Below are 27,890 nucleotides of genomic sequence, written 5' to 3' on the forward strand. Positions count from 1 at the left end.
CAAGCGGGTGAATCGTGATCCAATTCCATCACAAGAAAGTTAGATGAAATATAGAAACCCATAATGGCTCTGATACCATATAAAATTATACAAAACTCACAAAAAATAGAGCACAACTTGCATTGAAGAAACAAACTTTCTGAAGAAAAACTCGGTCTCATTCATACTTTTACTCATCGAATGATGACGCCTATAAATACATACGCGATGAGGTCAATACAATTGCAATGAACTCTTAAAAATGATCACGCGGTGAATGCCTTTGGGTTGTGAGCCTATCTTTCCAGAATATTCAAACTTTCTTTAATAGAATCATATTCTCTTAACATCTCTCGAGAATGCGACTGTGGAAATCGTTGAGACTAAGGGGCTTGTTCTTTGCAATTGGAGTGAAAGGCTCCACTTTGCAAAAGCGGTAGAAGAAATAAACAATAATGTCGTTGTCTGTATCTCTAGAGAGAATATTGTCCACTTAATGTGTGGGCCCATGTGGTTAAAAATGTGTGTGTGAAACAAGGGCAAAAATTAGCATTTGTGGGAAAAGTAGTTCACCAAATATCCCACCCTAATAAGTACTTAAAATACATAATAAATGGTTTGACAAATAAATCACCAAACAACATTAAGTGGTTGTTTAAATACGTACTTAAAATAAACACTTGTACAACAAGTGCTTATTTCTCAAACCACTTATATCACCAAACATAGCCTAATAAAAAACTAAAAAGCCAAAAAATTGAACCGAATATACATGGGTCCATTTGGTTCACCAGAATAGCGGTCTGGACTCAAAATTGGATTGGGCCATTATGATTTCAATTGTTTGGTTGGGCGGAATGCGAACCCCATTCCCATTCCTAGTGGAATGGCCCCCATTTGAGGGAATGGTCATCCCCCCCCCGGGAATGAAGTTCCATTCTAGTTGGAATTGAAATAGATCATTCCAATTCCAATTCCAAACCTTACATATATTATGTATACTATACATATTTTTAATATGTGTTATGTAATGAATGATATAATATACATATTTATAATATATTTATATACTTATTTGTAGTATAAATTATAAATGTGAAAAAAAAACAAACTGATTGATTTGGTTCAATGTATTGCAAAAATCAAGTGGGACAAATTTGATTTAAAAAATATGCCCATGGTTCGATTAAGCACTCCTACAACCAAGTTAAACCCTTCCTTCAAATAAAGCAACTTGTCTTGCACCACTAATCCTATGTGAAGTCCCCAAGATGTTGGATTGGCATATCGTATCTTACCAAATTGGACTAGAAAAAACCAGTTTAGTTACCATTTAAGGAGTCTAAGTTGACTACCCATAACATCATGTTTTTTTTCTAGGGGTGGGGGTGGTCTTTATTTTTATAGTAATAGTTTAAATTTATTATATTATATTATGTTATATAATATAATTACATATAAAATAATAGATTGATGGATGTTCTATTTTAACTTTGTACTTGTATAAGTTCAAGTTACATCATTTATATTTGAATATAAAAAGTAAAACATGAATATAACCGGTCTTTAGTGAAATGCCCTCTTATAATTCCTGGATTTATTAGAATCTACTCTATAGTTTGTGTTTTACTAAAACACCCCCTATAGTTTGCAATTAATTTACTTAATCAATCTTTCATTAGATGATAGTAGAAAATAACAATTTTGACCCTAATTTCTATTTGAATAATTTTAATCAAAATAAATAAAATAAAAATATAATTTTTACCCTTAGTAAGACGGGAGCAAACACTCTATTTGGCTCTATTTGGTCAATTTTATTCCCTATACAAATGTGTGTTAGGGGTAGTCTAATTTTAGAAAAAAAATGATAATGGAACTATTCCCTTGAATATTTTCCACTAAGTTTAGGTGATAAATGAAAAAAATAAAACACTTCTTAGTGAAAGGTCTGTTAAGTAAATAGGTTGCAAACTTTAGGGAATGTTTTAGTAAAATGAAAACCACAAGGTAGTTTTAAGCAAATCTATAGGGGGGTTTTAATAAATGACCCAATATAATATGATAGAAAATACAAGTATGCATAAAGTAGTACTGCCCTTGAAAGTCCACCACTTGTTCTTTCAATGCCCGACCACTAAATTGTGGTTTTAGTGGTCGGGCATTGAAAGTTGCCTCATCCTTGACTATGAGAGTTGACTATCGTTTACAATAGACCTTGTCTAATCGGTTGGAAAGTTGTTTCAAGCAAGACAGCTTAAACGAGCACTTAGAAAGTTTTTTGACAACTGTCCCTTAAAATACCCCCAGCCTACCCTTGAAAAAGATTAATACCCACTTTTGACAGTTGTCAAAATATTTATCAGGTGCTTATTCAGCATGCTTACTTTGTTGTGCCTACTAGATCCGGTAATGCTCTTTATTTGTTTTCCTTATCATTTTTGTTGGTTGCTCTATTTTATGGCACCTTTGAAGACAAGATGTAAAGCCTTCATTGAGAAGAGGCCTTTTCAACCCCTTTTATGGCCTCTATTGCTCAAGCTCAAATGGCCAAAACTGAACTGCATATATCCCTCTCATTACTGAGGTGCATAATGTCAACATCAGATCATGGTCTAAACCTCCACCTCTGTTGGTTAAGTCAATTTTCATGGTGTCTTATCTTTGTCCTCTACACGTGGGCATTGTAATTTGATATCATAATGGCTATTTTTGTTATGGTTGTGCTTTGAAGGTTCTAGTTGGTAGCCATGCGCTCAGATATAGAGGCTAAAGCATCACTTGAAAGTCTACGATTAGCCAAAGCTGTTGGTGCAACTTCTCTTATCTTTGAGGGAGATTCACTTATTGTCATCAATTGTCTGTTGGTAAGGGTGTGTCAATAGACCGGTTTTGGATTGGACCCTATCCAGTCCAAAATCAATTTGGACGGATTGAATGGAGCAACAAAACATATTGGATTAGACCAATCTGGTCCAAAATATTTATTAGATGGACTGGACCTAGTCCATCCATAATAAATTTATATTGGATTTGGTTAGATTAAGCTAAAACCTGGTCCTTTGATATAAGACAAGAATATGGGTGTCAATAGACCAAGTTTGTGTTGAAACCAATTTAAATTAAAATGAATTTGAACATATTGGATGGTCCAAACATTGAATTGGATTGGCCCAAAATCGTCCAAAATATTCATTAGATTGGATTAGACCTGGTCCATTTGTAATGGGCTCACACCGGGTTGGATTGGATTGGACCAAATCGAGTCCAATTGAGACCTCTATCTGTTGGAGGACAATACAGACCCTCCTTGGCAACTCATAACTTTGATTGTCAATTGCAAAGATATCATCCATCAATTCCCTCACCGCTCAATTCAATGGACATTTAGATTGGGGAATAAGGTTGCACATCTTAATGCTAAGCATGCTCTATCTATTTCCAATGTGTACACTTGGTCATCTACTCCTTTGGTATGTTGCCAATAGTATTCTCAAAAACAAAAAAAAAAAGGTGGTTTGAACTAAATGAAATTTCCCATTGGCATGTTATTCTCCAAAAAGAAGTGGCATGTTACAATATGGTTTATGGATTTTCTTACATAAATTGTCTCACAAAACAAACACATAATAGCTATTATGAATTAATTAATAATTTTATTTTGCATTATTAACTATTTTTAATTAATTAGTATTTTTATTTAGTTATTAAGTAAACTGGTAATAAAATATTTCTTTACTTATTCATTCTTAATTAATTATAAACATTAGTCAATATTTCAATTTGTGTTAGTTTATATTTTACTATCAGTTTTATTTTATTAATACTTATGAATTAATTAATAAATTAATGTGCAACCATTTATTTTAATTTATTTATTAGACAATTTGAATTGAATTATTTTACTAATATGTTATTATGTAATTAATAATTTATCAATAAGCCATGAGTCAAATGTTAACTCATAAAAGTATTTTTTCTATTATACAAATTCCCTCTCTTTTTTTACTTTTTTTACTTCTAGATCAAATCAGCCCCCACAACGTACTACAGCACATCTCCGCCTTGTATTGGTAATATCTCCCGATGTCGCACACCAAATTGGTGGGTTTCTGTTGTTACATGCAAAACGAAACAATATTTGCGATATTTTTCTCCTCCCATCCGAGTCGTAAATCGTACCTAAATAAGGATAAGCATTCAATCAAATTTTCGTGGTTTTCTGACTTGTGGTTAGTTTTTCCGGTATCATATAAAGTTGCGAATTAAACCACAAACGTGATGCGACATCTGTCGCAGGCTGAATGGAGGTTGAAGTAAAAAAATAGTGCAGCTGCAGCAAATCCGGCCTCAACTCTGTGACAGTAACAGTGCAAAAAGTCAACAAGTTAAAGCTTGCTTCTTCGGTTTCTCCCCTCTGTCCCCAATTCGCCGTCAGTAGTGCAAGAAAGAGAAGAAGAAGAAGAGATGTTATCAGCTCCTTTTGTCTCACTCCTACTCTTCATAATCTCGGCTACATCTACTTTAGCTACCGAGGTTCTTCAGACTGCCAACGCAAATGATGTCAAGAGCGTCTGTATAATCGGGAGCGGAATCGGAGGTTCATCCCTCGCCTACTTCCTCCGTCAATATTCCGCTGATCCTTCGTCTCCAACTGTCGGAGACATCCGAATGTTTGAACGGAATAGAGTCGTCGGAGGGAGAATGGCGATGGTCTCCATCGCCGGAGATAGCTTCGAGGCCGGAGCCTCCATTCTGCATCCCAAGAACTTTCACACCTTAAACTTCACTAAACTCCTTAACCTGCGCATCAATGAACCGTCCTCCTCCTCGCTCTCTCTGGGCATTTGGGATGGTACGCGGTTCAACTTTAAAACCCTTGATACCAGTTCAGAGTTTCCTCTCTTCCAGAAGCTTGTGTCACTTGTCAATTCTTTCCGCATTATCTACCGATATGGCTTTTCGCTTTTCAAGATGGATAATTTCGTCAAGGTCCTCTCTCTCTCTCTCTCTCTCTCTCTCTCTCTCTCTTATTTATATAAAGCATTCTTATTTAATGCAGAGTACAGTAGATAATTTCTTAAAGTATTACTCGGATTTTGGCTCTCGACCGGTTTTCGAGTCTGTGGAGAAGATGCTTAAATGGGCGGGTTTGTACGAGCTCACTTGTCGAACTTTGCAAGAGGAATTGGTTGATGCCGGACTATCGCCCTTGCTAATATCGGAACTTGTCACTGTAAATTCTCGAACTGTAATTATTGTTTTCAGGATTAGTTTATTGCTCTAAGGTGTCTCAACTCGTATACATGACTAGTCTTAGCTTTTGGAAGAGGAAATTTTGTGCTAGTCATCATACTAGTAGTTTAAGAAATCAAGCATATCGAACTTCATGGGAGCTTTGGCCTTCTTTATCATCCTGGGGCCTGGGCTACGTATGAGTAAATACTTTACCCTCCTACAACGCGTCATGTTCAGTTATGTAGCTTGCTGTTTTCATAAAAGACAGTTGAGCCACTGATATTGAAAATCTAATGGCTGTCTCTCCAACGATTTTCTGCAAATGAAAGTTTGAGTTATTCCATTGAAGATACGAATGCTGGTTGATAATGATCCATTGAAGATGGGAATGTTAATTGATTATTATCTTGTGTATGTTCATAGTGCATGTAGTTACAACTTAAAAGTGCTGGAAATCCCTTAACTGAAATGTGCAGGTTTCAAATAGTCAGGCTTGCTCATACAAAATTCTGAGACAAGAATCATGCTGATTTCAATCCAGCTATCTGAACCAATTAAGTACTTCACATTGACAATTTCAAGAATTTGGGGACTATTCAGTCTATTCATAAATTTTGGAAGACGCATTGATTACTTGACAGAATTGCATAAACATGTTGAGACAATGTGAATATATATAAAAGAGTGCTTGAATCAGTTAAAGGCTTAAAACACGGTTCAAAAATTGGAGCAGCAGGCAGCTGAAGGTGCATTGTTGTTGCTCCAATGGTTAACTCAGAACATAGGCGATGGTAGACTTTGGTGCTTCCTTCAAGCTTTAGTTTACCTTGGGCCTGTGGCACTGTCTTAGGTTGCATATTCTGTCATGCTCATTTGAATATTCCTGGCATTTGATACAGTTGTAAACAATTACTTTGATGATCTAGGGTGATTTTCCTAGGTTAATTAACCAAACAAGAAGTGGGTTTACCAGATGGCTACTGCTATCATTTAGGATTTAATCCTCCATGCATCATTGATTTGATTACCATGGTTAACATGTTGGATGAACTTACTGAAAGTGCACTAATGTTTATTTGAGAATTAAGCAGCCCTAGATTTGTATTGAGTAGAGCCCAACTTTGTGCAGGAACTAAGTGGCAAGCCTATCACTGTGTTATTAGGAAACTGAGTTGATCAAAGTTTGTATATGTTTGTGAATTCAGGAGAAGCCAATTAATGTGCATACTGTATTATTGAGTAGAATTCAATTCTGAATTTGAACACATCAGGAATTAGGAGTTTGTAGAACCACCTAGGGTGGACATATCTCAAAATGTCTTGTGGCTAGAGGATTGGGACCAGCTACTGATTGATTCCCATCTATGATATTTCATGCACCAGAAAACAGTATCCTCATACTGATAAAAAGAATCAGCTTTTAACCACCCCACACATTATTGTTTTTCATTGATACCTGACTTGGCATTATATTTGGAGTTGTAATAATTATTTTTCTTTACTCATTGTTAAGGCATCATTTTAAATGGCTCTCATCTGATTTTAAGAGCTTTGGCCAGGGTAATCTCATAGATGAGACCCATGTGGTGATAGGTAACAAACCTTTATACATGAGAGACAAGACCAGATATGAGTATCCTGTAACCCCCACCTCATGATTTTCCCTCTAGGAGTATCCAAAAATCTGAGTTATTTCTATTGATTATAAAGAATTTGTTAGAAAAAAGGAAGAAACAGGAGTTAGTCCTAATAGAAAGGTTGAACAAAGCTATATAAAGAACAAGATAGATGGACAAAACCCAAAATGGATCTCTCGTATGTTTTTGACAAGATTTTTTAGTAGTCATTACATATTCATGCTAATAATGTCCTACTTTTCTTGTGGACTTCTATTTGCAGGTAATTACAAGAATCAACTACGGCCAAAGCGTTAGCATGAGTGGACTTGCTGGGGCAGTAGCTTTGGCAGGATCTGGTGGAGGATTATGGTCAGTCGAAGGAGGCAACTGGCAAATTCCAGCTGGACTAATAAATCATTCAGATGTCACATTGCATCTTGACGAAGAGATAGACTCCATATCCTATTTAGGAGATTATTATAAGCTCAACTCTACTAAAGGAAACAGTTATACTTGTCAAGTTACTGTAGTTGCTACACCACTTGATGAGTTAAATATTTGGTTTTATCCTCCGGTTTCAATTCCTGAGAGGAAATTACAGCATACATATACAACTTTTGTGAGGGGACTCTTAAATCCTGTGAGTATTCTGTCTCGTTTCTTACTTCAATATATTTTTTTTCTTAACTCATTTCTTTGTGTTCTTTTGTGAAGGCATATTTCGGCCTACAGTCTGCATCAGAGATTCCTGAACTAGTGGGAACGACTGAGACTCCCAACCTTCCATTCTCTTGCATTGCTGTTCTGAAGAAATATACTGAAGTGGATATGGCTTACAAGTTATTCTCTCGTGAGCCAATGACAGATGAATTACTTGATCTTCTGTTTAGGTAATATTTCCTACTGTTATCCAATGCTATGTTTTAAAAAGCAGAGAAATGGGTGGGTTGTCATATGCTCAAGATACTATTTATCTTTTGTGTATCTTAAGGTAGTTTATAAATGGCATGTCTGATCCTTACCAAACTTTTCTTTTATTAACAATTTAGAGGAGCATTGCACGTACCCCAGAGATGGTTAGAATGCCTGCAGATTTTTTTTTTCTTTTTAATCTAGGAAAAGCATTCTATATTGGAATAGCCATGCAACACATGCACTAGAGTGCCATCTACATACAAACTGATCTTTACAACTTAGGGTCCATTTAGTTTATAGAAAGAATCGAAACCAGAAACGGAATCAAAATCTCTTGGAATTGGAATCAGAATGGTCTATTCCCATAGTCTGTTTGGTTCGGACAGGAATCGGAATGGGAGGGGGAGGGAATGGCCATTCCCTCAAATGGGAGAATGCCATTCCGCCAGGAATGGAAATGGAATTCCAATTCCGTCTAACCAAACAGTTGGAATCAGAATAACCAAACGGTCCCTTGGAAGTTAGAATTCAAACCATGGTTAGATGCTGACTATTGTTTATGATCCCATTGCAGTGTGAGGAAAGAAACTCTCCGGATAGATTGGGGTGCATACCCTCATTATACATCTCCAGAGGTTTTCGCACCATTTGTCTTGGATGGGTTTCATCTGTACTACATTAATGCCTTCGAGAATGCAGCTAGCACCATGGAGACCAGTGCTGTTGCAGCTGAAAACATTGCTCGACTTATCTTGTCAAAGTTTTCTGGGCAGCCACCATCAAGTTCATCAGATCTCAAGGGTTCTACTTCTGTGGCTTCTGCCTCTGATGAAGAGGGTAGACATTTTGAATTGTGAACCTCTGTTTACTTAATTGTGTGTTAGGTACAGAAACTTTTCCTGTATAAATAGTTACAGATTAGCTACATCATCTCTTCGAGTGGCAGTAGGGTAGGTCAGCTGATCCGGACTCCAGATCAACTAGATAAAAAGCTTAAAGCCACCAAATTAGGGAGGGGCAGCTATTGGGTCACACTTAGGTGGGAGAGACGACTAGGAATGCCAATTTCCACGGTACCCAGTGGGAACCCACCCCCGACAGGGTGGTTTATTTCCTTTTTATTTTTTATTTTTTGCTTAAAGGACAGGTTTTGTGGTGGGGAGGGGTTTTTGGATTCTACAACACATACGGTATGGTATTAGGCTAAATCCGACCCACATATTGTTGGAAAGCATATAAGCTTTATGTATAGGTGTTGAATTTAATAATATTTTGAATTTTATGTGAAGGAAAGAAGGACCATTGATAGTTAGTGTTATTTACTTGCATTAATCAAATAATTGGAAATTTTGTTGTTTGTGTTATTTTACTTGCTTAATGCTTATATATAACAACAAATAATAGGAAATTAGATGTGGATTCTAAACCTATCCCACCTACCCTTGAATGTGGGGAGGATAGGGTTAGGGAGGGTTTTGCATTTTCATATGCAAAGAGGGTTGGGATCATTGTTTTGTAAACCGGACTGGACCAGATGAGTGGACCATTTGACCCGAAAAATGGTCATATCTCTGGGTTCAATTTTCAAGTGGACCACTTTTTTTGGAAAAAAATACATTGAATTAGTTAGAAAACCACTGATCCAGGTGGTTGAACTGCTAAACTGTTCAATTCAGGCAGTGCTTTACCATTTAATAAAAAATTATTTAATTTTTTAAGGGAGTGTTAATAGAGAGGGAGAGAGAGAGAGAGAGAGAGAGAGGAGATCTGTGAGATGTGAGACGAGATCTGCAGTTGCCGCTGTTCTTTGTTACCACCACTGTCATCATCACCAGTAAACCACCTTCTCGTCCTCATTGTTCTCCTTTCCTTTCTTTCTTTTCCCAACCAACAGCCACCTACTTCTCTCTTTTCTCATAAAAAGGGTATCTGTTCAACCTAGACAGTTGAACCGCTAATCCAAAAACTGATGGTCAAATCAGTTCTATTTCTGAATCGATTTTTAAAACCTAGGTTTGGATTCTCGAGATTCAACCTACTACAGGTTTTGGGGTGGGTACATGTTGGAAAGTTTAGGGAGGCAGGTAGGGTCTAAAATTTACAAAATCCTCTCCATACCCTTCCCATTGCCATCCCTACATATGATTAGCACCATAACAGCTACCAAATTCATTGACATATGATAGATAATAACTGCTCATATTAAATCCCATTCCCTGAATAGACCATATAAAATTGGGACCCAATTACATCAATACATCATCGAAAACTTGTTAACTTTGCAACATTTCAACAGATGGAATATTTGACTTCAACTCTCAGGCCAACAGTTCAATCTCCCATGGTCATTCCTCATGGCTACGTTGGACCATGGGAGACTCCTGCAACGGATGCATTCATTTTCCATAAATCCTTTTGGGGAAAAATGATAGTCAACGCACCCCTATAGTTGTCAATGGACTGGCTAATGGTCCAATTCGATCTGGTCCAATATGAGTGATGAATACTCTGGACCATTCTGGATTGGCCCAATTCAATGACTGTCCAAACTATTCAAATTGGCTTTAGTTTAAATTGGGTCCAATCCAAACCTGTTCCATCAACATCCGTACTCTTTATCTTATGTTAATGAACCAAACATTGGTTCAATTCAACCCAATCTAACATAAATCCATTATAGCGATCAAGTCCAATCCAATAAATACTTTAGAGCACTAGTTCATCGTCTAAAATGCAGCCATTCCAGTCGATGATAAAAGAGTGGCATCATAAAAGATTTTCTCGCAAATGAACAAACCCCGCAATTTTTGTCAACCAGAAATGACTAGATTTCAAATGAAAGTATGTGGATTCAATTTTCAGACAAATTTAAGTGAAATGATTCCATTTTAGTTGAGATCCTAACCAGACATGTATAAGGTAACAGCACAGGACCTTGAAGCTTGACAACCATCTAAAAATTATTAAGAAAAACATAATATGGAACCAATTGCTTTTGCTCATTTGATTGGATGAAGCATTATGACCATTAATGGTGAAAAAAATATGCTTTTACAAATGTGAAATGGGAGTGAAACTGAACCAAAACCAGACCAAACGGAAGGCACATGACATACTGCATAAATGAAGCGAGGACTTTATAAATTATAAAACAAAATATACAGACTAAGAATTGATTCCTGAGTAAGGAAGGGATATGAATCAATACAACTAAAAGTTTTGCAATAGTATGGTACATCCATGATCAAACTGCGCCGGAGGGCAAATCTTTCAGTCAACATGCAGCAATAACCAATTCTAAATTTGTTCGTCCATCAAGCAGGTAAAGGTTCATCCAAGACTGTAGGCAAAAGAATCGAAGTCAATTTAATTAAGCTCTGCAAAAGTATATATATATATATATATATATATATATATATATATATACACACACACACACACACAGAGAGAGAGAGAAAACCTTTTCTTCTTGTGGATATCCCTACTGAAGCACTCTCACTACCATCCTCAGCCACCTCAGGAACAATAGGGGCCTTTGTTGGCACATCTGGAAGCACCAATTCCTCATCAATGTCATTGTCCTCAACTGTCTTAGGTTTAGCTATTTCTGGTTTCTTTGCCTGAATTGTTTCTTCAGAAGCAGGAACTTTTGGAAGATCCTGAACAGTGAGCTGGACAATTGGGGAAAAACAAAGAAATTGCATCTTCAAATAAGCAACACATATAGGTATTGTGAGCTACAAAAATGCATCAACATTTTAATCTAGAAACTGCGAGTGTTAAAAAGAAGCATATACCCCTTTAGCTACTACATAAGAATAACAAAATTTGGGTTAAGCAGGGTGAGAACATTTTCTACAACAAGCTAATGTCAGCTTCTAGAAATATCAAATATTGCAACTAAAAGGAAAAATAAGCATGCTATCAAGTCCACTGAAGACAAATATGCATTTATTCATTTATACTCTTGATTATAGTGGTTTGTTCCAAATGCATTAGAAAGTCTTGCCAATGCAATCATATGCTCGCATATAATAAATGCAATTGATATTGCATGATGCAATTGAAAAAAGAGAAAAAAAAACAGCTCTATGTTGAGGTAGAGGTAAAAATATATAAAATGAAGTGGAGAAGAAAGAAGTGAAAGATTACTCGAATGTCTTTTCAATCAGAAAGTAATTTAAAAAAGGTTGCCATCCATAAAACGATCTGGTATTCTGTAGCTACAATAGTTCGAACCAAGAGAAGAAGAAGAAGAATAGTCGAATCTGATAGCCTAAACCCTATCAGTCGACCCTAATATGGATTAGCCTCTAATTAGTAGTACAAAGACTAAACTGCCCCCACTTAAGTATGGGACAGGAAGTCTCTATTAAAACTGCCACATAAGCACATAACTTAACAGAAATAAAATGACTAATCTACTCATATTCGGCTAGCTCTAACACTCCCCTTCAAGCTGGAGAATATATGTCATATAATCCCAGTTTGTTACATATATAGTTCACTCTCCCTAAGCTTAAGCCTTTTGTAAACAAATCTGGCCATTGATCACCTGAGCCCACATATTCTGTGCTTATCTCTCCAGTAAGGACCTTCTCCCTCACAAAGTGGCAATCAATCTCTATGTGCTTTGTTCTCTCATGAAAAACAGAGTTAGATGAGATGTGGAGTGCAGCTTGATTGTCACAGTACAGTTTCATATGTCTATCCATGGAAAACCCGATTTCTTGTAGGAGATTCCTCAGTCATAGTAATTCACATGCAGTGTGTGCCATGGCTCTGTATTCGGCTTCAGCACTGCTCCTTGCCACAACCGTCTGCTTCTTACTCACAAGATTTCCTCCAAGAAATGTGCAGTAACCTGTAGTAAATCTTCTATCAGACACAGAGCCTGTCCAATCTGCATCTGTATCCCAATTACTTCAAGTCTTCCTCCTGGTTTGTACAGTAATCCACAGTCTGGATCTCCCTTCAGGTACCTTACAACTCTAAGAACTGCTTCCCAGAGAGGTATCTGAGGGTTCTGCATAAATTGGCTCACCACACTGACTGCAAAGGAGATGTATGGTCTCGTGATAGTCAAATAGTTCAACTTCCCCACTAATCATCTATACTTTCCATGATCATCAAATATTTCCCCTGTATCACTGTTCAACTTAGCATTTGGCTCCATGGGAGTTTCAGCCAGTTTTGCACCTAACAGCCTTGTTTCATCCAGCAGATCAAGAACATATTTTTTTTGGCACAAGTTTACACATTGTCTTGACCTAGCAACTTCTATACCCAGGAAATACTTCAATGTCCCAAGGTCTTTTGTTTGAAAATGATTTTGCAGAAAGACTTTTAGTTTATTGATCCCCAATTTGCCACTACCAGTTATGCCAATATCATCCACATAGACCACTAATAAAATCTTTCCAGCTTCTGAATCATAGCTGAACACCAAGTGGTCAACCTGGCATTATTTCATTCCAAAATTCTTAACCACTTCACTAAACTTCCAAAACCAAGCACGAAGCGATTGTTTCAACCCATAAATTGCCTTTTTAATCTACACACCTTACCATCCTCTCCCTGAGCAACAAACCCAGGTGGTTGCTCCATATATACCTCCTCCATAAGGTCACCATGAAGGAAGGCATTTTTAAACTCAAGTTGAAACAATGGCAAATCATACATAACTGCCAAGGAAATTAAGACACAAAAATAGCCAATCTTAGCCACTGGAGAAAAGGTCTCCATATAATCCACCCCATACAACTGTGAATAACCTTTAGCAACAAATATGGCATTCAGACGCTTCACACTACCATCCGGCAAGTATTTAACAGTATACACCCATTTACAACCCACAACATGTTTACCAGGAGGAAGAGTAGTGAGCTCCCACGTTTGAGTATGCTGAAGGACAGAGAGTTCCTCCTCCATCCAGGTGAGCTAAGAGCCTCTTGGACATTCTTAGGCATAGAAATAGATGACAACAGTGAAACAAACTGACGATGTGAAGCGGAAAGGCGAGAGATTGAAACAAAATTGGAAATGGGATGAGGGTACAACTACGTTCACCTTTCCGTAAAGCAATGGGAATATCAAGTCCTGAAGGTTTTGGGGCAGAAGCAACAATAGGATCCGCAGACGAGGTAGAAGCTGGAGGAGGAGCCGGTGTCTGTCGATGAGTATACACGTGTCGGATCAGTGGTCGTTCAGTAGGGATCTACACTATGAAGTGAAGGGTCAACCCCAACTGGAACACTCGGAATGGGATCATTAACTAGAAGAGGAAGAGGAAGAAAAGGTGGAGACACCGATGATTCCAAGTCCCGAGAAGGGGATAGACTCAAAAAAGGAGACATCATGATAGATATAGCACTTTCGAGTAATGGGATTGTAACACTTGTACCCTTTTTGAGTGGCTTGTCTGACAAGGCTGACACTGTGGTGCCACCAAGTCGGTTGGGGTGGCTTAACTCAGCTACCAAGGTGAGACCCTAGGCATATACAGTGTGGGATTAATTGAATCTTTGAACTGCACCAGATTTCCAGTATTGCCCTGGACCATGGAGATTGATGGGCAAAACTGAAAAGTTACACCCGACCCCTAGACTCGATTATGATACTGCACTAGGTGTCGGATTGGGTTGTCTTTGATATACCAATCAGTGAGATCCTTAGCGGGGGTCAAAACCTGGGTATGTTGGGACAGTCTAAGAATTCATCTAAGTAGGTGATCATAGTGACAGGATCACCCCCTTTGTCGGACAAAGGTAATAATCGGGGATGCACTCTCCCTGATGGAAACCAAAACTGCCGGCAGCCGATTTCAATCGTTGAGATTTGTTTTGCAAAATATATTTTATATAAGATATAAAAGTATATATATTATGGTTTCGAAATGTTTGCAAAATGTTTTAATTCCCGGGATCCATACTTGAGAGAGTGCAACACTGTTCCTTGCAGCCGAGGGAGAGATCATCTCTTATCGGGCAGTGTATGATCATTATGAACTGAGAGGTTAAGTGTAAGGCCATTGAGGATAATACCTGATGGGCTAATCTTGCATCTACCCACAGTCCCTGGGTGTTACAAGGTGGCTTGGCCCAGGGACCACTTATGGTAAGTGTTAGGCCTATAGAGCCCATCTGATGGGTTTCAGGGGGTGCACTGTCCATAACAGTGTATTCCACCGGGCCTTGTAACAAAGACTGAGCTGAACCCATGTGGTTGATGTGTAGATCAATGTTTGGGTCCCACACCATACAAGGAAGCCCAACTGGGCAGCAGTTTGGAAGGTTTAATGAATACATAACCCTAAATGGGCCTTAAGCCCATTTCGAACTAGGCTAATTTGATTAGTCTTTAAGGGGCGAATTCTGAGATAAGATCAGCTGATAGGATTGGGCTCACACCCTATCCACTCAGAGAGTCCAAGATCTAAATGAGATTTAGATTTAGAAACTTCCTAATTAGATTAGGAACTGGTTGATTTAATCTGCAGATAAGATAAGGTTTATCCCTTATCTTAAAGGGATTTCTAATCCAGATATGATTTGGGTTAGCAACTCCTAATGAGATTAGGAGCTGATCTCTTTAAGTCTATAAAAGAAAAAAGGGGCGACAGCCTTTAGACACAATCACCAGCAACAGTCTTGTCTTTAGAGTTGAGATCACAGAGGAGAGAAATCTGCACCCTGCAAACTCTCTCTAGCCGCCTCCTTCCTGCAGCCGCCGCTTATAGCAGTTCGATCTCCATTGCTTGGGAGAAATCAAGATCAGATCTTGATTCCAATCTTTTGGAGAAAAAATTGATAGGAGTTGTATTCACTAACCGCCCAAGTGATTCTTGGGAAGAATCAAGTTCTTAGGAAGGACACTGCTGATTCTGCTCCACCCTACATTGCGCCATCTTCAGTGGAAGCAGATTTTGGTTTCTACCTTGAGCGTGAACACCTTCGTTGAGAGATTATTTCTCTGTATCAGGCATTATCTCTCTCTCCTCCTTTTGGTTCAGATCTGGTTCAGTTTATGGTTCAAGAATGATCATTGAAAATATGATTTTCTAAATAGGGAATTCGATTCCCAGTTGAAGGGAAAGAAAAATTTTTTAAATTTGCCCCCCTTTATTCCGCAATCTTGGGCGTCCATATGATGGTTTCCTATCCCTTCAACAGTGAAGAAAATCCACTTGAATTTTTATTCTTCTTCTCCAATAACAACCAAAAGGCACATCCAGTCTTCGTTTTGAACTTGAGGAGGATTGTTGCTTAGATATTGCAATACTATGCCTTTCCAGTTTGGTTCACATAACATTGCTTTAAATCAGCTACAGGTGATGAGGCTAAACCAGGACATTCGTTCCAAAGGAAAAATAAATAAAAGAGAAGAAAAACATGACTATATGTAGGTTCGCTTAATTTATTTATTAGCCAACATACCTCAGTTTCCAAGTTCTCAAATTCAGCTAAAACTTCTTCTTCATCTTCTGCTGATAGTTTCTCCCCCAGTATTGCATTGATTTCCTTCATCACAAAATAAATGTCAGTCTAAGTTCAGAAATTAGAAATGGGCCTACTAGCAAATTGAGACTATTAGAAGGCAACAAAACAGATGATGTAGATCAAAAAGTTGTAATATAGTCATTAAAAGATCAACACCACCAAGAATAATCAAAAACAAGAAACTGAGATATGATAATCATGAATTTTAACAATTGACTTCTTGGATCAAGCAAGTTTAAGTCAAATAGATATGCATGCCTAAGAAGGATTTACTTAGAAACTGAATGGAGCATATTTTGGACCACTGGTTAAAACCCTTCATAATAGGCAGATATTCAGTAAGTTGACAAGCTAGCAAATATATTTATAAGTTGCAAAAGGTATGATGATCACCATAAGGAGGTATTCTCTCTCTCAGTTGGAAAAACTAGAGAAGTGTATGAGCTTGATGTTAATTAAAAACCATCAAGATCCCAACATGATAAACAGGGAGAACTGTGGAAATATGTTCTTGTCTGGTTAAACTTCTCTCAAAAAAAACAATAAAGATGAGAAAGTGGAAATGCACATTTTCAGATGGTGGGCCTCATCCTGAGGCAACTAATTCAGCACTGAATTGAATCTACTGAAAACTGAAGCAAGGAAGAAGAGTATTACTGACAACAGCAATAAAAACTTGCAGAATGGTGCAAGCATGTTAGTGGCAGAAGAATATGAAACCAACATGCAACAGAATCCAGCACAAAAAAAGGGAAAATGTAGAGAACAGGGGTTTCTCCTGAGCATGTCCTTCTTAAACAAATAAACTTTTGAGGCTTGGACCATAAACAATCAAGAAGAGTTATCAACTCCTGCAATAATGTTAGGGGGAAAAAACAGACAATAAAAAGAAAGGAGCAATATCAACATAAGTATTGAAACTTACATCTTGATAAGCCTTTGCTTCGGCTGTGTCATCCATCAATTTTTGAACATCATCCAAATTAATCTCACTTTGCAAAGACTTAATAGCACTAGTACTAGCCTTCATACTTTCAAAAACAGCCTTCTGCTTGCTTGCTAGTTCAATATCTGCTAACTGAAAAAATAATAGATAGGAGAGAGATGCAAATCAGTCCTCAAAAATTAGGTGTAAATTTGAATATTAGAAGGAAAGGAAGAAGAGAAGTAAGAGCAACAATGCAAGAGAAGAAGATGGCGAAAAGAGAAAGAAGAAGAAGAAGAAATCGAATCATCTCTCCTTTCTCCTCTAACCTTTTTTTTATTAAGAATTAAAGTTAAAGTAATGACAAGTATGCCCTTAAGTGGGCGGCCAACTAGGCAGTAACATAAAGAGATTAAACAAAAAAGAAATAACAGGCCCATTAAGAGAGGCCCATTAGCCAACAATAAAAGAAATGATATTACAAGAGAATATACTAGGGCCCATTTGGCCCAGTCTCTTTACAGAGAGTTCAGAGCTTAACTGTATAACTCACATAAAAGGTATACGTCAGGAACAACTTACTTGTTGCTCTACATTAATGATCCATGCATCAACTTGCTTCAGTAATTCTTCCTGGGCCTTCTTCTTTTTCAGTGCAAGCAAGGCTCTATCTTTCTTTTTCTCACGAATCAAATCTCTTGCAGCTTGCTTCTCTGCTTCAATCACAGTGTCAAGCTGAAAAGTTCACATAGTGAATAATAATTATTAAAAATATAACACAATTAAGCCTCCTAAATCAGTGTTCTCTAGCAGACTTCCTCAGTTTCTCATGACAGTAACAATACAATAAATTTTCGATATAATGCAATTATATGTCTGTTGAATGTTCTTCACCGAATTAGATCCTTAACACTTGTGTGTGCAAAATGCATTCTTCAAGACTTCATTACTCCTTAACCCAAAACATAAAGTATTTCATTATTCAACCTAGTAATTAAGGCATAACAAGAAGTAAACTGCAAGTAAATTTATCAGTGTAGCAGTGCCTGCAATCCTATAAACAACAAGCACAGATATTAACTGTTGATATCTATACATTGGTGACACTGTGTTTCTCTACAGTTGGATGATTTGCAAAAGAAGATTCTTATACAATCATTTTTCACCTGTTTAGAGACCTCACAGTCAGGAATCATGCTGGTGCAAGGTATTCAAAGCCATTGCAGTGTGGATAGAACTGGAAAGGCCATATGGGGTCCTTTCATCACAAATCACATTAAGTTAGTTTCGTAAAATCCCTAACTGAATGAAAGTATATATTAATAACAATAATAATAATAACATTATTAGTGGAATTGGTGGTCTTATTATCAATTATGATGGCATCCTGGTCAGGATTTTTAGCAGGCCTATTGGGGTCTTTGATGCTTCTGAAGCTGAAGTTAGAGCCCTGCTGGTTGGTTTGAGCATTGCCAAGTCTATCTCGGCTAGAACTCTTGCAAGGGAAATAAATTCAATGGCTGATGTCTTGCTAAATATGAGGTGGACAGTGATTTTTATATAATGCAAATTCTTTCCCTTTTGTAATTCTTGATGTAATAGAGGATATTTGTTTTTCGGCTGTACATCCTCTCATGTACATTCCCCTTTCCCCTTGTCTGCAAGTTACCTTTTTCTCAAAACAACAACAACAATGAAAACAGATCCACTATACAGTACAATAGTGATGTGAAGGTTGAAAATGTTTAAATATCCACTATCACCTATGCATGAGCAGGGATTCTGCAGGTTGTGGATATATATCGCTTGGCATATAAAAAAACTAGGTTAAAATATAAGAAGGCAAGGTATGCATTTATGGAACAAAAAAACAAATTAAATAAATACATAAAAGTGCACACAGAAATACCAATAATATCAACTTTCTATGATTCATAAGCAAAACCCCATAATATATAATTTATAATCTCTTCTACTTCACAAAAGCACAGATTGATAGGGTGCCAAATACAGAACTTGAATAATAATTTAAGCACTTGACATGACACAGCACCCAAGTATTGGTATTTGGGAAACATGATTGATGGTTCATCAGAAACACTTGCTGATCCTAGACTACAAGTTTAAGGTAAATACAGTTACTTCTTTAAACATTCCAGATGCTCCCTCGGAATCCAGATCAGGCTTGCATTTGAACATTCCAGATGGTCCCTAGCTTCTGCCAAAAAAATGACTCAATCTCCAAGGTCCACCCTCCTTGTCCCTTAGCAATTTTATGGTATTTGCTGAATTGCCTGCTATAGTTAAGCTCTGAAAACCCAAGTTTCTCACTATTCTAATTCCTGTGAGAGAAGCCAACACTTCGGCCTTAGTAGAGTCAGTAAAACCTATTGGACCACTGTAAACCCAGCAGACATCACCCCTTTTATCCATATAATACCTTCAATGCCAGCTAAACCAGGATTGCCTGAATCGCTTCCATCAAAGTTTAAAGCCGCCACTCCTTCCAACTAAATACCGGCTCTCTCGAGACAGTTTGAGAACAGCATGGAAGGAACAGAAAAGTATGAACACTTCTGTTAAGGTCATAAACCGAGAAACCTTTCAACAAATCAGAAATAACAGTCCGCAGATTGCAAAGGTAAGTAATATAAGAAGTTCAATATTCGACCTCGTTTGCATCTCGGTAAGTCATTTACCCAGATAATTGCATTTACCAATGTTATTTTATTCCCCAAGTAAAGTTGTACAATGACCATTTTATCCAAAAAAGTGACATTATTGAAGGGACAATGTTGTCACAACATGTATTAGAAATTTTGGCACGGACGGATAAGTGATTTACCCAAGTCTCAGGAGGGTATTACTTGCCCAAGTAAATGAGCCGCTCAGAACCGTTCTTTTCCATGGGACCCACTAATACCAAAATACGAGCATGGGTTTATTTTTTTTCTGTGGGACCCACTACCTTAACCACCCCCGCTTCATGGAAAATGAAGAGGCCTTCAAGGGAATTGGTCTTGTAGTCAAAAGGGTGCTTATTTCTTTCCTCCCAAACTCTCCGTATCACTGCATGAAAAACAGTTTCCCAGTAAACCTTGCCTCTTCTAATTAAGCCTCTTCCTTTCCACTATTTGTATGAAGTCCAGAATATGCTCTGGAACAACCCGACTATAACCAGCCAAACTCAGGAAGTGGTGCCAAATGTTTTGTGTTAGTTGACAGTGGAGAAGTAAGTGATCAGCTGATTCACCTTCACTAAGGCACAAAATGCAAGTGTAGGGAGAGATGAAGAGTCTAGCCAAGCTCTTCATTTGAAGGAGGTCACAAGTGTTTATTCTTTGTAAACAGGCTTCCCAGACAAAGAAGCAAAATCTTGAGGGGATATGATCGCACCAAATCTTCTAAAGGGAATAAGGAAATCTGCTCACCTGCAATCAAAGCCTTGAACAATGACTTGAAAGAAAACTCGCCATTTGGGTGGAGAGTCCAAACTCTAGTGTTAGGAGAATGAGGGGAGATGTAAACTTCTTTAAGGGTTTGGAGAAGAGCAACTAAATCATTTATCTCTAGGTCCCTTAAGGGTCTTCTAAGGCTTAAATTCAAAGTGTTTTCAGAAGGGAGATTAGGTAGGAAGAAGAAACAGTTGCTTCTTGGTCTAGGGGTTAAAAAGTCTACTCTAGGGAAGGAGGCACCTAGAGTAGAATTACCCCACCAAAGGTCCTTCCAAATTTAATCCTGATCCTATTATCCACTTTGTACCTAATAAAATGAAAGAAGTTGTTGTGGGTAGAGACAATACCTATCCAAGGATTTGTTGACTTTATCCTATTCAAATGGAGATTGCTATCCCAACCATTTGTGCTGGAACCATACTTGCTGGTGATGACAACTGACCCAGAGAGCATTGGACCCAATGGGAAATCTCCAAAGCCTTTTTCCCAAGAGAGAGATATTCTTCTCTTTTAGATGTCCAATTCCCAACCAACCTTCATCCTTAGGCTTGCATACTTGTTCCCAACTTACTAAGTGGCTTCTTTTCTCCCCGCCACCTTCCCAAAGAAAGTTTCTTTGAAGTTTCTCAATCAAATTTCTGACTTTGGTTGGTACCTAAAAGACCGGGAAAAAAAACCGACAGGTTTGCCAAGGAGGCCTTTAAAAGAGTGATCCTTCCTCTAGAAAGGTAGCACCTTTTCCAAGTTGCTAACTTCTCGCATTTCTCCACCACTGGCCCCCAAAAGCTTAAGGTTTTTGGATTCCCACCAAGAAACATCCCTAGATAGAAAATAAGAAGTCTCCACTTTACATTCCAAAATAGTTTTAAAGTTTTTTGGAAGATACTCCTCAACTAAATTTATGGATACAATACTACTTTTGAAGAAGTTGACTCCCAATCCAATTACCAATTCAAAGTAGTTGAATAGCCTTTTTGTATTTAAGATGTTTTCTAAAGAGGCTAAACGAGGACGGATTCTTGGATCAGATCGGGTAGCATTTTCTTGCATATTGGACCAAGCAAACAAACCATTGTTAAGGGGGAAATTGCACAAATTGTGTCTAACCATGAATCTAAAAAAATCCTCGTGCTTCTGGTCAAAGCTCTGCCATTAGAGTGCTCTTGGCCGAATCCTATGACATTGAAGTCCCCTCCTATGCATCAATGAAGGTCTTCAGACTCATGCAAAGAGTCAAGTTCATCCCATAACCTTTCTCTTTCTGAGGGTAAGTTAGGGCCATAGACCCCAGTCAAAATCCAACTAAACCCATCTTTTTTATTGGTAAATAAGGCAGACAGTGAAAAATCTCCCTTATCAACCTCCAAGCCAGAAATCTCATCTTCATTCCAAGCTAGAACAATTCCACCCATAAAGCCAACCGCAGGAACAGTAGCTCATTTTTCCCTTTACTCCCTAGATTGCTTTTATAAGCTTTCTATCTACTACTTTTTTTAATTCTTGTAAAATGATGATATCAGGGTTTTCTCTTTTAAGAGTCCCAGTCACTAGACTCCTTTTGAGCTGATCTCCCAAACCCATGATGTTCCAACTAAAAACCTTCACCGAGCCTCACTCACAAAATTTCCCTTGTTCATACTATTGCCAACTGATCTGCAATTCAACATATCCCATTGAAGCCTTTTTAATTCCCTTTTAGGGCCTTTTTTCACTTCTCTCCTGATTTTTCCCATTTTTGATAATTCCTTTCTTATTTGATTCCTATTTTTTTGCCACTTTGCTCTCTTCATTCAATCCCCAAAAATCTAGCTATCTCTAAACTCTAAAGTTCCTTCATCCAAAGGCTCCTCCCTACCAATGCAATTTTGTGCAACTGCCTTCACTCTAGTCTGGACTTTTGGGTACTGTTTGCCACTTTGCTTTGGTTGGGAAGATACTCCATTCAAACGTGAAAAGAAAAAGGAAGAAAGGTTGTAGTGAGAGACAGGAGAGGAAGTAGAAACCTGAGAATTGACAAAAACAGAAGGAGAGGGGGAAATCCTTGAAGAGGGCTGAGGGTTGTGAAGAGTCTTAGGAGGAGAAACTAGCTAGTTCCTTCCTTGTCTATTTGCAAGGGTATCAGAATCTGAAGTAATCCCATAATCTGGATTGACCAACTGTATTTGTTCAAAGAACTCCACAATCCCCCCAGACTTCCTTCACTGCAAACAGATTTTTTGCCCTTCCAACTCCTAAGGATCTGGCTCAACTGCGCCAGTTAGAAAAAGTGATTTATTACACATTGAAAGGGCTAGAAGACCTCAGGGTAGACCAAAACGGACTTGGGTAGAAGTAGTAAGAAGTGATTCAAGCACCTAATAAATTTAATGGTTGATATGGCTTTAAATAGAATGGATTGGCGAAGCAAGATTCATGTAGCCGACCCCATAGGAAATTTGAAGGTGCCAACTAGCTCAGCTGGTAAATTCTGTGAATCAAATCCTGCATTCACCCTATCCCACTGGTCCACTCCCAAAGATGGTGAACTTAGTACTAGTTCTTGGGGAAGCCACTGAAATACATTTTGAACTCCTATTCCTGCATTCAACCATTTGGGGCTTTCCTCTTACGATCATTCCATCTTACATAATGTCAATTCCAAGAAGAAGAACCTGCATTTAGTACTAGTTCCTCCAAACGCAGTTCAGACTTCAGAATGTTACTGAAGAAACTTCTATCCTTCAAGAATTAAATAAGGTCATACCCCATAGGCCCATAAATAGATCTGGTTATTGTTTCTTTCATAATTCCGATACTTTGATTAGAACTATTTGCAATAACTGTTACTGGTTTTTTAAGAAATTTACAGGTCCAATCTCCAGCTTCTAGTAGGAGGACTACCCTTCATATATCCTGCACCACTTTCATTAAACCTTTCTGTTTTTTTTTTTTTGTGATGGATTTTTCATTAAACCTTCGTTGCTAGCTTTCTTTCTCTTCTCAGATCACACCCAAAACTTGGATGAAGGACCATCCATTCACTAATATGAATCTTGAAGAATATACATTGACCATCAAGAAAAATCATTCCCTCGTGGAAAATATATCACTCTTATGGGTTCTTAATTAAATTTGAGTTGCTTTTTTAGAGAGAAGGCCATGGAGATTCAGCATTTTCCTTTATGAAACCAGATAGACCTCGTATTCTATAAGATGGATTCCTAGATAGCTTAATTGTATAGCCGATTGCTTAGCTAAATCTAGGATGGGAAGGGATTATATTTATTAGCAGGAATACTTCGCCAATGTAAATTCTGGATGGCTTATTTTTTATGGATTTTTTTTTGAGTTTGTCATCCCCCACTGTACTCTCCCCTCCTCCCTTCTTTTTTTGTTCTTTAATGAAAGTCAATTTTTCTAAAAACCAAAAAAAAAATATGTACAACCAGAGGCTGTACACAGGGCACTTACAAGCTTTCCAACAAGCTGTACACAGGGAAATAAGATTTAGTGGAGAAAGAAGGATGGAATGTGAGGGACCAAATGCATTTGTTGGGAGGTTGGGAGAGAAAAACATCATTTTTTGGTAATAAATAAAAAATTATTAATAGAAAAAAGAGAGTACAGACAGGTGATAAGATATATTGGTCAGAAAGGGCGAAAAGATATCACCCCCTAATTTAGCACCAAGATCCATACAAATATAGCCATTCAGTTATTCACCCCTTTTAAATACTGAATTCAATCTAGCAAAATACAGATAAAAAACAACAAAGTGCAACTCCCATATTCAAGACCACAACAATACCCAGCAACCCTGTAAAAAAAAGCACCTTACCACCCTAGTACACAGACACCTATCAGTCTTCCTTTTTAGACTTTTCTTCATTTAATGAGTATCTTTTCTCCAATTTCAAGAACAGTTTCCTCGTAATTACTTCCCCTCCTAACACCAAAATCCCTAGAACCTTGCTTACTTGGACTCCGGTTTCCACTAGCTTTTTCAAATCTACTTTCTTTTCTACCTCCCCAACCCCACCCAACAAATCTCCTTCATCTCCTTCTACTTCATGCTCTTCTTCAGAACTGTCTTCCTCTAATAGCTCCTCCTTTCCCTTATCTTCTTTATCTTTTTCCAACTTCTCCTCCCCTAAATCCTCCTCCTGCTCCAAACTCTCCTCTTCTGTTTGCATAGAATCTTCTGACTGAATCTCAGGAAAAGATCCCACATCCTTTTTTTCCAATCTCAGGCTTTGACTCAGCTAGAGAGTTGCTTCTTCCCTCTGAAGCCTTTCTTTTGTTCCTGGCTTTCAGCCCCCTTCTGTTATATGTTCTCCTGAATTTATTGCACAGCCCACCCTCAGCAAGACCTTCCTCCAAACAATGAAAAACTTTAGTGACATGAACTAGTTGCCCATTATTTAGATTTTTGGGTTTTCACAAACTTCGGAGAAAAACATCATTAAGAGAAGTCAAGAGGGAAGAAACATCCTGGCATTCAGAATCAGTGAGGGATCTATGGAAGTTGAAATTGAATGATAGGTTATGTTCTCCTCTACACGGCACCAAAGAGACCACACTTCAGCAATAATATCAAGACATTCTTTCTTCATTGCCTCCACCCTTCTAAAGGCTTCTTTGCACCACACTTTGATTGTTTCTTCCATACCCTTCAACTTTTTACTAAGGACATGGCTTGCCAACCCTTCAAAGTGCATCTAAGACAATCGCCCCTCTAGCAACCCCACAAATCCTTCCTCTTTGAGCCATAGGTTTTCAAACCTGAAAGGGGAGGATTTAGGAGAATTTCCCCCACCTTCAAAGTATATTGGAGAGTGACCCAATAGGGGCCAATCTCTCCTCCCATTTAATTAACACCACAAATCTGTCTAGTTTCACCAAGGTTGCCTCCTCTTGGTTATTAGTCCAAGTATATTTTGCTGCCAACAATGGGATACCCACAAGATCCCATTTTCTCATAAATCTGCAAACCCTCTCAAGCCTTTTGTCACCCTGCCACCCCCTTTATTCTCATATGCAGACCTGATGGTGTTGAAATCTCCACCAACCACCCATGGCTTCTCCCATCTTTCCCCAACTCCATCTTGTTCAGCCCAAAACTGCACCCTCAACCCATTGCCATTTGGTTCATAAGCCCATCAGTACCCACTGCACAAATGGATCAGTTCATGATCTGATCCAATCCTATTTTGTCCAATTTGGATATCCCCTATCAGACTTCCAAACCAGATTGGATTGGATAATAGAATCTGATTAAAAATGGATAGAATTCATATCACCCCTATCTGATCCAATATATATATATGTTATTTATTTATAAATATTTTATTTTGCATTTTTTGAAAGTTTATAATTATTTATTTTTATAAAAAAGGCACATATATGGTGAAAATAGTTGAGAATATAGTTGTATTTTTTGTTTCCCTTTATATAATTATAAACTACTATGTTTTTCTTTTAATAATTTATTAATTTTGTTAGAAATTAAATCGGATCATATCAGATTCAGATATCCAGCATCCTTAACGGATTTGGGTTCAAAATGATGCTTGTGGGATCCGATCGGATCTTCGGATCTGGATCAACGTTCCCCCTCCAGTTCACGTGGCTGGGACTGCCTACCACTCACAACCACCAAGGTCAAACATAATTAAATTTGAGTTGCCCCTTACCTATTCCTCAGTATGTATGTATATATATAAAGAGCCAATCCATCATAGCAGTTAAAAGTGATCAACTGTCCATTGCCTTCAATACTGCTAACTATTGCAGACTAGTTATGCAAATCAGATTGCTATGTTAACACAATCTTTTTTTCTGCTGGTTTTTGGTTGAATTCTTGCAGATCTCTTCCTCCATAGTGGTTACCATAAATGATTGAAAAATTAAAACTACCCTTTCCAGAACTAGAAGTTCCAAGTGCAAAACATATTCACCATTAAATAAAAGCCTACCTCAATTTAGGCGGATCCTCAGGTAACAATCATAAAACTTTGCTATTCAAGGCTTCCAGTATACCTAACTATAGCAGGTTCGGGTTTATTCTAATAGGTGCAGACTTCATATTAATCAATAATGATGAACTTAACAACTCTTATCTCAAGCAATGTATCTCGGTTCTTTCCTTTTTGGCAAAGTCAGTTGTTACTTGCCAGTCAATAAGTAATAATTTTTTATGAGTTATATATATGTCCAAATTGATTCCAACACTTCCGAAAATGAGTGGCATTTATATTTACAACCTCGCAATCCAAAAAGGAGTTCAAAATCAGCGCCAATCAAATCCGATTACAGCCAAAAGGATGGTATAAAAAAAAATAAGATTTTGATTTCGATAGTATACTCAAATTCCATGTACTCTCTCATTTAGCCATTAACAGAGACATGAAAAAAATACCATTCCCCATTCAAATCATGATGAAAAGGATTAATCACAGCTACTAATTTTTTAAACGGAGCAATAAGGATAAAATTCAAGACAACTACAAATAAGAAAACGGACGATCTATCAAACCTGTTGTTGGTACAGCGCAAGCTTCCGGCGTTGTGTTTTGAGCGAGAGAATTGCTCGGTCAACCTCCGTGACCTTTGGTTTCTTGACTAACAAGTTACCCATCTCTCAAAACCGCCCGCTTTCTCTTATCTGAGACAAACAGGGGCTAGGTGACTACAAATTTAGGACCTGGAATCTGCAGTTCAGTAAACCCTAAAATACGAAAATTCATTCACGACCTTCCCAGTTCCGCAAGTAGTTACTCGGTAGTGGATGCTTACGACTCAATTCGATTTGATTCTCTCTCTGGCTGCTGAGTTGGTGCATTTTCATAGTTTTTTTGACCGTCCACCGGCAAGATTCCGAAACAAACGCCCCGGTTCAGCTAGCAGCGATCAAAACTATCCAATATATATAGGCTATGAACCTGTAAATATTAGGCCACCCATGGGATGCATATAAATCCGTGTTCGACTCGATAGCGAAATAACTGCTCCGAATCCGATCCGAAGTTCAATCGGGTGCCTACGACTCTAGGAGGTCAATTCGAATTCGAATTTGATAGGATGCATCGGATTTCGGATTTTACCGCCAAGTTTGAGAATGCTTATTTGATTAAAAATAAGTGATTATTGTAACCAGCAATTATCTATGTTTGGCACCAGTTCTTTCAATCGTTTATTCTAAAAAATAAGTATTTATTTTATATTAGGCATTTGGTGATTTTTTCTCTAATAATCACTTTCGATCCCAACGGTTGGCCTGACA

General features: G+C 37.8%; 2 protein-coding genes across 3 annotated transcripts; one reads left to right on the forward strand and one right to left on the reverse strand.

Moving 5' to 3' along the window:
* Positions 1-4,195: 4,195 nt before the first annotated feature.
* FCLY (farnesylcysteine lyase) lies at positions 4,196-9,069 on the forward strand. The gene is made up of 5 exons (XM_088942473.1): positions 4,196-4,971; positions 5,042-5,215; positions 7,117-7,476; positions 7,551-7,726; positions 8,326-9,069. The coding sequence occupies exons 1-5, from the start codon at positions 4,447-4,449 to the stop codon at positions 8,606-8,608; spliced, it is 1,518 nt and encodes a 505-aa protein (XP_088798599.1). The 5' UTR covers positions 4,196-4,446; the 3' UTR covers positions 8,609-9,069.
* A 1,689-nt stretch (positions 9,070-10,758) lies between these two features.
* Positions 10,759-27,712, reverse strand: LOC148851856 (vacuolar protein sorting-associated protein 20 homolog 1-like). Of its 2 annotated transcripts, XM_088944573.1 has the most exons (7): positions 27,362-27,712; positions 27,144-27,272; positions 17,757-17,909; positions 17,175-17,327; positions 16,187-16,270; positions 11,212-11,422; positions 10,759-11,091 (listed from the first exon to the last, which is right to left on the reverse strand). In XM_088944573.1, exons 2-7 carry the CDS (start codon positions 27,243-27,245, stop codon positions 11,066-11,068), a joined length of 729 nt encoding a protein of 242 aa, XP_088800699.1. In that variant the 5' UTR covers positions 27,246-27,272; positions 27,362-27,712; the 3' UTR covers positions 10,759-11,065. The 2 variants fall into 2 exon arrangements, with proteins under 2 accessions (XP_088800699.1, XP_088800700.1); XM_088944574.1 differs by having other exon boundaries at positions 27,144-27,551.
* Positions 27,713-27,890: the final 178 nt, after the last annotated feature.

The sequence above is a fragment of the Nelumbo lutea genome, chromosome 5 (assembly GCF_056320005.1).
Source record: "Nelumbo lutea isolate HS-2025 chromosome 5, American lotus-T2T, whole genome shotgun sequence".
Classification (NCBI taxonomy): domain Eukaryota; kingdom Viridiplantae; phylum Streptophyta; class Magnoliopsida; order Proteales; family Nelumbonaceae; genus Nelumbo; species Nelumbo lutea.